General features: G+C 36.8%; 1 protein-coding gene and 1 long non-coding RNA gene across 3 annotated transcripts in view; one reads left to right on the top strand and one right to left on the bottom strand.

The window, feature by feature from the left end:
• The window catches only part of LOC309511015, a 97,197-nt gene that overhangs the window by 42,719 nt on the left and 42,226 nt on the right, over positions 1-12,252 (top strand). The gene's annotated exons all lie outside the window — the stretch shown is intronic.
• Positions 7-12,252, bottom strand: part of LOC309510992 (triple functional domain protein-like) — a 62,235-nt gene continuing 49,989 nt past the window's right edge. Inside the window, exons 2-3 of one of the 2 annotated variants that reach the window (XM_082186030.1) lie at positions 8,488-8,562; positions 7-2,539 (exon numbers count right to left, since the gene is read on the bottom strand). In XM_082186030.1, the coding sequence (XP_082042156.1) occupies positions 2,418-2,539; positions 8,488-8,562 (197 nt within the window). In that variant the 3' untranslated portion in view covers positions 7-2,417. The remainder of the gene's footprint in view (positions 2,540-8,487; positions 8,563-12,252) is intronic. The other variant, XM_082186029.1, reaches the window with a different exon arrangement.

The raw sequence follows: 12,252 nt of genomic DNA, 5'->3' as shown, positions 1-12,252 counted from the left end.
GAGAACAAAATATGAGCTTTAATCCTCTCTGCATTACATAATCTATGGTAAATCCTCCTCGATAAGAAACGAACGCAACCGCTGCACGAATAAAACTGCAGGAACTAAAAATAAAAGTGATTTCCCTTGACAAATCGATGCACATTCAACAGAACGGACAGACTGGGAGGGAGGGACGAATCGCAGAGCTTACCCATGAAACACAGCAGCAAAATATCTATCAAATGAGCAGGGAGACATGCTGACGGAAGGCCTTTGGTATCCAACCTTAAGAGCTGTGTGACACAACCGTACGCTCGGTCCCGTTCCCCTGAAACGCCTTCAGTCAAACATCTGCCTGTCAGATTGCACCTGTGAAAGTGTCTAATCGAGGAGCTGTGGACGAACACACCGCCTTGTGCGACTGCGACACGGTTTTACACTCTCTCTCTTTCTCCCTCCCTCTCTTGCTCACTGGCTCGCTCGCCCTCCCATTTTTTTCCCTGCACACTCGCATGCTCTCCATCTCTAAGAGATGCGCGCCCCTCTCTCTCTCTTTATCATGATCACATCTCTACCCATCTTTGTGCGCTTCTCTTTTTTTATCTCTAGGGGATTTGCTTTGTAACTGTGGAGACCTCTCTCTCTCTCTCTCTCTCTCTGGTGTGAGTGTGTGGGTGCAGGGGACAGAGTTTGTGTGTGAGGATGATGAGGAGGAGGAAGAGCCGTTGGCAGTGGCTGAACTGCGGAAGGTTCTTGATCGAGCCCACGCTGCCTTTCCCACCAACCACTCTTTCCATCGCGCCCCCTCTTGCGTTTCTCTCATATCTAAATCTCTCTGTTTTCTATTCCCCTCCCGCCTGTTAAAAAGTACCGAGCGACTAAATTCATTGCAGTATTACTCGCCGAGGAACATGTTATATTAAAGATGTGATGATAAACCATTCAGCCGTGCTGCTCTCCAAAACACATTCTGAAGGGGTAAAACAGAAGCAAAAGCGCTGTATGGGTTTAACAACTTTAGTTGAATCGGTCTGCTATTAATAACACAGGGGGGGATTGTGCCTTTTTTGTTTGTTTATTGCTAAATAGTTATGAATTGAAGTCATTTTCACCGCATCTTAAAGAGATAATTCACCCAGATATTAAAATTCTGTCATCATTTACTCACCCTCAAGTTGTTCCAAACCTGTATAATGATGACAGGATTTTAATTTTTGGGTGAATTATCCCTTTAAATAATTTCACCATTCATTTTGTGGAGGAAATGACATTTCGAACATGTTTGGAACACAATTCTACGGCTAATTTAATAGCTAGGATTTTATGCATCTTAGACACACAATTAAATCATATTTTCCACAACTTAGCATAATTAGATTTTCAGCTTAAATGCACATTATGCAAAAATGCAAAGAAAAAAATAATTAAGTGATCTCAAGCATGCTTTCCACTGCAGTGTGGTTATGCTTAACTATTAAAACTTTTAAATAATTGAAATAAAGTTGAAATAATAGGGGGAAAAACATAGGAAAATTTGAAATGTTACCTTGGCATTTAACTGAAAAATAAAACTGAAAAATAAAAAAAGTAAAGTAAAATGATAAAAATGACAAAGGCACATAACAAAATTACTATAAACAAACTAAAATTTAAATTATCCACTGACACTAATATATGCTTGTAACAAAACATTAAACTTTAACACACTAACTTTAACATGATACAATTTTATCAGGTGGAAATGATCACACAAATTAATAAAAAAATAAAAATTCACACAATAATTATTTGAATGGTTTGAGTTTAACCTAGTATAAATAATTAGAAAAATAAATAATTATACTAAATAATAATAAAAAAATAATAATTCGATGTTTTTAAAGTTTGAGTCTGGGACAAAAATAATGACACAAAAATTGCCATGTGAAAAGTATCAAAAATAAATGATGAAGGCATGATAAAAAGGAAAAATTTCTGATATATAAAATCTGTTTTAATACAAATCAACCCCTTAGAAAGAAAACTGCCCGCAGCAGAAGAAACACTCCTGAATGTCACAGTGCTTCTCTGTACCAGAGTACCAGAGTAACCGCCTCATGCTCAGACTAATGGATGCTAAAGGCACCGTAAACAAACATGTTTATAGAGCTCGGCAGAGCCGTTTAGAGGAATTGAACTGAAGGGCGGACTTGGCCTGCCTCATTCAATTTTTATAAGCACAACAAAAGATCACACAGCATCCATAGTTCACAGGTCAATTACAGATCAATGCGCCTCACGATGAGGGAAAGAACACATCACAGCGGCGAGCAGCAGGACCGTTGGCACATTCACTGCACAATTCACCGCATCCAATCTAGCTGAACGGATCGTGACGGAACAGCAGTCAACAAATGCCCAGCAGGTGCATCCTGGGAATGTGTCAAGCGAGTGTGTCAATACCTAGGGATGCCGGCGAGGTAGGCGATGAGTCTGCGGAGATCTTCGTGTCGTATTCGGTCGTGGTTAGTTCGTGATGGGAATGTTAAAACCGGACCGCCGCGCTTGTCTCTGCCACCTGGAGAAAGAACAGGAGAGAGGAGAAAACACATTAAATCAGCTGATTAATAGGCTTTACTTTGAAAATGCTTCTCCTATCCCATATTCTAGAGCTGTCCCCGAATAATCTACCAAACGTTAGTCGATGACTAGAGGCTTAGTCGACCAAATGTTTATTAGTCGGTTGGTCGCATTAACACAGCTGGTCCATGTGGTAATTATGTCCAGCAGAAAATACAATATCAACCTCATATATTCCTCAGCTTTCCTGTAGCTCAAACAGTAGAGCGTTGGCGCTTGCAACGCCAAGGTCATGGGTTCGATTCTCAGGGAAAGCAAGAACTGATAAGAATGTAAATGTGTACCTTCAGGCAATGTAATTTGCTTTGGATAAAAGCGTCTGCCAAATGCGTAAATGTAAATATATGGCTTATATATCATTTGAACTTATCACTTATCACTTATCATTTGAAACATGCAAGTACTAGCCTAATGTTAGCCACTTTACACAGCAGCTCGCTGTACTGTTAACCTAGATAGATGTTCATGCGGAGTGTGAAAGTGAAATCAGTACCACGCTTTAGTTTACTGCATGGCATGTTTAACTTAACGTGCATTTCTCCACTATACCGCAGAGATGAGAGTCAGTGTCGACAAGTTTCTTTGCAGCTAACACTCAGAAAATACTGGTTTATAAATAAATTAAAATGTTCAGAGTCTGTTTTTTTCCCAACACATTCAAAATCAATGCTTTTGCCCGTGTGCTGCAGTTTTATGCAGACAATTTATTTATTTTTATACCACCCCTATATATTAAAGCAGTTAAATCAATATCATATACATGCGACTAGTCGACTAATGGCTTAAATGAATTACTACCAGTCGATTAGATAAATCTTTGGTCAGGGACAGCTCTACCATATTCCCAATCAAAACCTGAGCATCCAAAACACCTATCATCATTAAAGGGATACTTCACCGATTAGCATTAAGCTTTGTATCAGTAGAAACCCGGTAGTATTTTCGAGTGACCGTGCTTCCCTCCCTCATGTCCCCCTGAGACGAGAGATTTCTGTATTGTGCGTCTGGAAAAAAACCTCTGACGCAAAAATCGTCATTTTGCATCATCTGAGGCTTTTTTGTCCAGAGGCGAGAGACTACAGCCAGTAGGAGGAGCTCGTTCCGCATGTCTTCAACCCGCCCATAGGGGGATCTCACGATAAAACGGTGTCTTTTCAGTTTCGAGTCGACTAGTAGCCTAGTTGTATAATTTCTCCCGATACTGCCCTCTGTAACCGGTAGGCATGGCTTGGGAGTGGCCTCGTAGGGCAGTGAAGCAAGTGCATTCTGGGAGTTGTTGTCTTTCATCCACATGAGCCAAAAATACATTTTAAGGCTTTTCTCAGTCTAGAAGGCACCAACTTCTAAAATAATTTCACATTTCTACTACATAAATGACCCAATTTAAATACACATTCATCTTTCCAGTGGTGAAATATCCCTTTAATATATGGGTAATACTAAAACATTATTTGAATCAGCCTTTGTTATTATATATCTTCATTAGACTATAGTCAAAGACGACGCCTTGCCTTAGGAATCAACATATGGCACAAATAAAAACTAGTCTAAAAGGTCAGGAAGTACAGTCCATTCAATATGCTGCAAACAGCCTCTTTTTTCATGCCAAATTAGTTATGCCGTCTATTCTGACTAAAGTCTATTGTCTGTAAAAGATAAAAAAAGCATGAATGTGAAGCTGTGAAGTGCAGCACATTGCTGGACAGGAGAGTCTGACTCAAAACCTGCTTGTTGACAGTCTCGCTCCTGCAATAATCTCATTAGCGTTACATCAAGTCAATGTTCTTCAGCGCAGTCTCTTCAGAGAACACTGAACGACAGCGTAGACCGTTTTTAGGAGTAACACTGAGAGAACTCAAGACGAGACTCAAAGAGATTTGTTATCCTAACTTACCAGCTCAGGAAATCTTTCTGAATGACTCAGCTCCCGTTCACTTTTTAGACACTTGTAACGAGTATCTCTGAAATAACTTTTTTGAGCCTGGGAAAAATGTGTAGTTTGTAAGTGTGCTGAGTGTATAAATCTAAGTTTAAGTTCAGTAATATTTATTTACGTACAATAAATAAAGTACTCATTTTACCAACTCATCGTACTCATTTTATCCAAATGAGTCGAGCTCAGAAGAATGGGTCAGGATGGTCAAGTCATTACACAACCAACTAGTTGATTAGTAAGGCTGACTAGTTAACCTAGAGTTGTTTTTCTAATTGTTGTTTTAGTTGAATTTGCATATATCTAAAAATGTACTCTTTTTAAAGTGACAGCTGACCCAATAAATAAATTCTGTCATCATTTAATAACTCTCAATTTTTTTCTTATGTGGAAAACGAGAAGATTTTGTTTTTGACCATACAATCAGAGTCAATGGGGCCTAAGGGTGCATTCACACTTGTAGTTCATAGTCCTGGTTTGCTTAGCATTCACACTGTCATTTTTAACACCGAACCTAAAGATACAAAAGAAAAAGACGGCTTTTATGACATATTTTGCGACAGAATAGACACTAACGCGCTAGTCGTATATGTGTGTACATTAGGGGTAACGGTACATGTATTCATCCCGAACAGTCACGGGTTCAGTGCATACAGTCAGATGATGAATACAGTCAGTCACAGGCGATACACACTCCAATCCATAAGGGGGCGAGCGCGGTAATGCAACGCTGTTTGCTAACTCCCAAAACAGGAAAAAGAGCAGAAGAAGAGACGATCTATGCACCAACCCAAAACAAGAGTTCAGATGGCACGCAAGAGCTTGCCAGTAGCCTATACGCTGAGTTTCGATGCTTTCACAGAAAGCAAACCAGGACGGCAGAAAAAAACGGCACCCTCACTACTGAAGTCCAGTGACGAAATATGCGTGTCCTGGAAATGGGAAGCCTCAGGTGGCGCTTCACGCGCTCTCTCCTCGTGGAAAGGTGGAAGTAGGATCAGATGTACATCGCTCTTTTTCTCCATCTCGCTCATCATTTTTTAAAAAATCGTAATATTAAACTTTGTGCATCCACCATTGTCACCGCATGTTAATGACCTCTCACGCACAACAAGTTAATCAAACCAATAACTTTGAAAACAGCCATTGCATTTTACCGGGCAGCATTGGTCAATCTATCAATTAGAGTAACATGTAATTGAACTCGCATTGAACCACGGCAGGAATTAATTTTACACAAACAAGGATCTGCTGCAAGGAGATACGGTTCTGACGCCTGTACCGAACTGTAATGGGAAACTCAAACAGAGCAGGGTCGTTTTAATCGAACCAAACCTGCCAAGTGTGAACACACCCTAAAACAGCATTGGAATTTGGACCCCATTGACTTTCATTGCATGGACAAAAACACAGACATTCTTCAAAATATCTTCTTTTATGCTCCACAAAAGAAATTCATACAGGTTTTGAACGAAGAAGGTGGGTAAATTATGACAATTTAAATTTTTGGGTTAATTAACCCTTTAAAGCATACAGCTGTCAAACACCATCTTGTAACAAAACCATCAAATTTCAAGACCATTTCAGTCAGATTTCAAATGGGCAATGTGAGGACTATGACGTTGTGCACCATGCGTCCTGCATTAGCAACATGGCTCAATTTCTCAACTGGCTCAAATCATGCTAATTGCTGGGTCGCAGCTCCTACTTCTATAAAAAAAAAAAACTGCGACCAACAGTAAAGCTAATGCAGACCTTCACAAGTACATCTGACTACTAACTTTAACCAATACTTACACCAATAACAATTCCTTGAACCACCAAGTTCATTAGCATTGAGAACTGACTAATCAATGCATTCCTCCCACTGATCCTCCTCTTCTGTTCATACAGGTTATGTTACTAAGCCAAAACACTTTGACTCCAGCAACAAACTCACAGAAGGGCTGGGATATCCATGAGGATTTTCTCCTGCAAATGTGCTGAATCTCACTAATAGAGTGCGTTTGTAATAGGGATAATCCATCTTATCCTCTGACGTTAAGGGAATATAAATAAATAAAATGCACATGACTGCATGCTTATGCAGAAATCACTGGGCGTTCCCATTTAGAGCTCTGCGGGTTCACTTCTTCTGCCCTGTTTGTTATTTTGTGCTTGTTGTTGTTGTATCATGGGACATGTGTATGACAGACACTCATCCCTATGTTTCTGAGTCATTCCAGTGCCGGTCTGTTAGTCGTACGACTACAAGAGGCAAACAGAAGTTCAGACAGTGAGTGAGAAGGAGACTTCAGTCTAAATCAAATAATGGCCTGTGACAATGACACATCAACTAAAAATATTGTGGGAAGTTACAGTAATATTCAGTAGAAGACATGGCATGTTGGTTCTGTGAATGTGATCAAGGGTTGTTATTGTTAAAACTAAAAGTATCAAAATAGTTCAACATGTATATACTGTGTGTATATATATATATATATATATATATATATATATATATATATATGCTGTAGAGATGCGCGGTTGGCGGTTACAGCCGCGGGCGGATGACGTGACGGAAAATTATATTTGAAATAAATTCGGGTGGGTGGCGGACGGTTGAACCAAGTCATCAGCAGCGGCTTGCATCGCCCAATCAGCGGATGGCGGGCGGGTGCGGTTTTGAAAATTGGTCAAAAACGTTGGTGCGGACGGATGATGAGTTTTGTGATGCGGTTGCGGATGAAATAATAGCCCATCCGCGCATCTCTAATATGCTGTCAAACGATTAAAATATTTAATCGCGATTAATCGCATTAATCTCATAGTTAACTCACAATTAATCGCACATTTTTATCTATTCTAAATGTCCCTTGATTTCTTTTTGTCCCATTATTTTTTCTCATTTTAATGCTCTTATCAACATGGAAAAGTGGATCGGCTTCCTCAGTGCAAATGTTTTTTTTTTTACTGAAAACAACATTGGCATATACTGTAGGGTTCAATTTCACACTAACATTCTCACTTGGAGCAAATAATCGCATCAGAGAATTCGCATCAGCTGTGTGTGTGCTTGGCCATCCAGTGGTGTTTCAGACTGGACGCGCTGCGATGATCGCTCAGTTCACAACGACAAAACACACAGATCACTTTGGTCTTGTCAATGGAACCATTTGGCAACTTTTTAAAAGTCAACTTTCCATTCAGAATCTTATTGGCATCCATTTCGGCGTCTCGCGATCGCCATCCACTCAAAACGTAACGTTAGCCTACTACTCTTCAGCCGGCTCGCAAGCCCAAACAAGTGTGTGCGGCATGCCAGTTATTTTGTTTCCAGTCTAGCTAGATCCGGTGTGGTGTTGTAGTTTTTCTAACATTACTAGTTGTTGCAAAAGCATGTAAAAAAAAAACTACAAAGTTTGCTAGGCCAAAAAGAACGTTAATCTCGCGCAAAAATTTTTTACGCCGTTAAAATGGGTTTGCGTTAACGCCGTTAATAACGCGTTTAACTGACAGCACTAATATATATGTATAAAAAAGCTAATAAAAAAAATTAATACTATAAAAGTATATGCAGCCGATCGGAGTCAGATCCGGTTCAGGTCATTTCCTGGTTCTATGGAAGCCTGTTTTCGTCTCAGAAAAAAAAAAAAAAATTAGTGAATAAATAAGATGATAGTTACACCTTTATATCTCAAATTGCAATTTTATCTTTTTTATTTTTTACACTGAGATGAAAACAGGCTTCCAGATTCTCCTGTTAGAATATATGTAATGAGTATTTTTTAGATTTAACTAAGATATATGATTTTTCTTGCTTATCCTCCACTAGAAGTTGTGAAGTTGCACGCTCTTGTTGATCGTATGTGCAGAACATCTTTCTGAAAAAGTGTGTTATGACCACTAAACGATACATTTCTGAATGAAAACATAGTTAAAGCAATATAACAGCACTCAAATCATCAACACACCTGACAAGAAGGCCACTTTTTCTTTTAGGATGGGCAACACTTCCATCGCCTTCATCTCTTCATTCCTGCGAAATCCTGAAAAACAAAACAACAGATCTCAGTTTAGAGTCCCTGCAAGAATATCATCATCATAAGAACTGTGGCCTGACAGTTTTAATACTGTCCTGCTCTGATACGTTGAGTTATAGCGCTCAAAAGGGAATTAAGAGTTCGAGTCTGGTCCATTAAAGTGTCTTGGATATATATTTTACATTCTGAATGTAAAGACAGTCCATACAGATAATCATTGCTCTCCTATTCTAGGCATGAGCAGAAACCGCCTCGAGCGCTGGACATCATTCAAGCGCTTTGCATGAGATCAGCAGCAACCTGGATGAAGCATCACTTCTGTTCACTTGTTTTTATGATTCACAGGTTTGAGTTGACTAGGTTTGCTGAAGCTGTGCCAAAGTGGAGTTAGTCATGCATAGCCAGCAGACTGACTTGAGTCTTTCAGAGTGCCAAGCGTCACAATCACGAAAACGTAATAAACGAAAACGTAAAATCGGATATACACTATCGGTCAAAAGTTTGGAAACATTAAGTTTTTTTAAAAATGTTTTTAAAAGTAGTCTCTTAAATTTCACCAAGGCTGCATTTATTTGATAAAAAATACAGTAAAACAGTTTATTTGATCTGATTTGATTTCATTTATTTGATTTTGATTTGAAAATACAGTAAAAACAGTAATACTGTGAAATTTAGTAATTTCAATGTTTCAAATTTATTACAATAAGATATTTAAAATGTATTACAACAGAAACTAACTGGTTTCTGTTGTAATACATTTTAAATATCTTATTGTAATACATTTTAAATTATTGAAAATAAATATTGTGGAAATTAAATAGGAAGTAAAATTACTAAATTTAAAAAAAAGGTAAATTATACCTCTAAATTATATATATATATATTTTTAAAACGTATTCAAAAAATACGAACTAAAACTGAAATAAATATAAATTTAGGCTAAATAAATGGTTAAATTGTGTCGAAGTACTAAAATTGAAGTACTAAAATAAATACAAATATTTTAATATTTATTTAATATTTTAAAAAAAACATGATAAAAGCACAAAAAAAATGACTAAACTAAAATTTTAATGAAAAAATAAACTAATTAATTTTTTTTTACAAATACTAAAACAGTATACTATAACAGTATAAAATAAGTACTAAAATGACTAAAACTGAAATAAATTAATTCACAGTAAATAGAAATAAAAAAATAAAATAAAAAACATGGTAAATAACTTAAGAAATACTGGCTAGGTTGCTCACTGAAATAAGATCAATTAAAGGGAAATAGAAAAAACATGACAAAAAAAAAAAAAAAAAAAAAATCACATAACAAACTGACTAAAACTTAAGCAAAAATTAAAACAAAAACTGTATATGATGTCAATACAAAATATGGTATTAGTTCATGATCTTCTAGGATGTATTTCAGAGCAGGACGGGTGCGAGACTCGAGTACGGCACAATACTCGCGAGTCAAAGCATGGATACGGATGGTTGAGTTGAGACACGCTGTCTTTAATTCCACTCCTACTATCCCTCCATCCCAGGGCTGCTAATTGAGCATGAAATGTGGTTGAAGGAGCCGATCCCTCCTACACACACACACACACACACACACACAGCGCTGAGATAGAGGGATGATGTCATTTATCCATTTTCCTGCGATGTTTCCCTGTGGTGTCTCAGCGCCGCTCTCTGCACAAAAGAACACCTTTCTCACTGTCACTCTGCCTCATTCCCTCCCTCTCCCTCTCTCTTCTTCTATACATCCCACTGGAAGGTTTGTTTTTCCACCACTGCTACTGAGACCATGTGATCTAAAGAAAACATGGAACGTTCCGCACACTACTTACTGTACAGTTGTGAAGTATTTCTTTAAATCGCTGTGTGTAATCAATTATTCATACGGTAGGAGTTATTTATAGCAGAATTTCCGAGCTGCTCACAGTTGTGAATGTACAACCATCTTTATTAAAGCCTGGTCCTAACACAGAACTATCAGATATGGTTTCAGAAGTATTACAATATAAAGCATGAGTTGCAATGCAATGCACAGTTAAGGAGTGTTTTGTCCTGTGAAGCCTGACTGGTCCACATCCATCTCACTGTATGGAGGAAAGCAGCTCCGACTCCGACATTCCTCTTTTCTGTTCCAAAGCCATATTATATACATTACAATATTACAGTTACTATTTATATTATTCATGATATTACAAATTATATATATGAAATGTTATGTAATTTCTAATAATTAGATATATAATGTAACAGATGATATCTCGAGTAATCAATACAACATAAAATACATATAATATAATTAATGTGTATTTATATAATACAAATATATTAATATATTTTTATTAAAAAAGAATAACAAAGATAATTAGACTTTTAATGTTTTATTCATATTATTCATGATAATACAAATTATTTATAGAAAATCTGTAAATGATTAATATTTATATTATTCATGATATTACAAAATATATATGTATATATATTAAATGTTATGTAATTTGTAGTAATTAGATATATAATTTAACAAATGGTAATTGAGTTATAAATACAACACAATAATTTAAAAAAACTAAATAATTATAATATAAATATGTATTTATAATAATAATAATAATAATTATTTATTTTTATATATTTTTATTTAAAAAAGAAAAAAAGAATATTAAACAATGTTGTATTTATTATTATTCATAATACAAATTATTTATATATTAAATGTTATTAATATTATATTAATTATATTATTAATTTGTTATAATTAGATATATAATTTAACAAATGGTATCTTGAGTCAAAACTACAACACAAAATAATTATTTAAAAAACGAAATTATAATATTAATATGTAATAATTTAATTAAAATAATAATAATAATTATGTTCTATTTAAAAAAAAAAATATATATATATATATATATATATATATATATATATATATATTAGACTTTTAATTATCATTTTTAAATGCTCCAAGACTGGAATTGGAAAAATTGCAATATATTTGAGGGAAACACAAGGCGATTCTGATGTGTGTTTTCCAGTTCTGAACAGCATGTGTGTAATGGTTAAATGTGGAGGCTGGGACAGTTTCCAGACAGTGCTGCTGGTCAGACGGGCTCAGATTCAGTAACAGCTCGACTTTAGAGAAAGAGACGAGGGTTTCGGTTCTCCGTATCCCTGTGTGTGTGTTTATATGCATGAGTGTGTGAGGAAGAGATCCCACACTCTTCCCTCAGGCTCTGAGAGAGACGGGCCGCGGGTGTGCTGGGGCATATGAGGGTCTCACTTCTGCAGCTAGATGATGTGTATGTGTGTGTGTGTGTGTGTGTGTGTGTGTGTGTGTGTGTGTGTGTGTGTGTGTGTGTGTGTGTGTGTGTGTGTGTGTGTGTGTGTGTGTGTGTGTGTGTGTGTGTGTGTGTGTGTGTGTGTGTGTGTGTGTGTGTGTGTCTGCAGTCAAACAGGAGAGGGTGAAGCACATTTAATAACGGCTCACAATATGAATCCAATGACTCTCTGAAGTGAGAGTCAATCCGAAAACACAGATGCGCTTCCGTAATAGAAAGACATACACACACACACACACACACGTAGTTAGTTTGATAAATGAAAACACATCAAACTTGTATCATATGTTCATACTATAACCCAAGTCAAAAACCCTGGCCTATACCTTTTGTATAGCAAAAA

Source organism: Leuciscus leuciscus (genome assembly GCF_965113295.1).
Source record: "Leuciscus leuciscus genome assembly, chromosome: 12".
Classification (NCBI taxonomy): Eukaryota; Metazoa; Chordata; class Actinopteri; order Cypriniformes; family Leuciscidae; genus Leuciscus; species Leuciscus leuciscus.
Note: the sequence above shows the minus strand (reverse complement) of the source record. Positions and strands in the feature narration are given on the sequence as shown.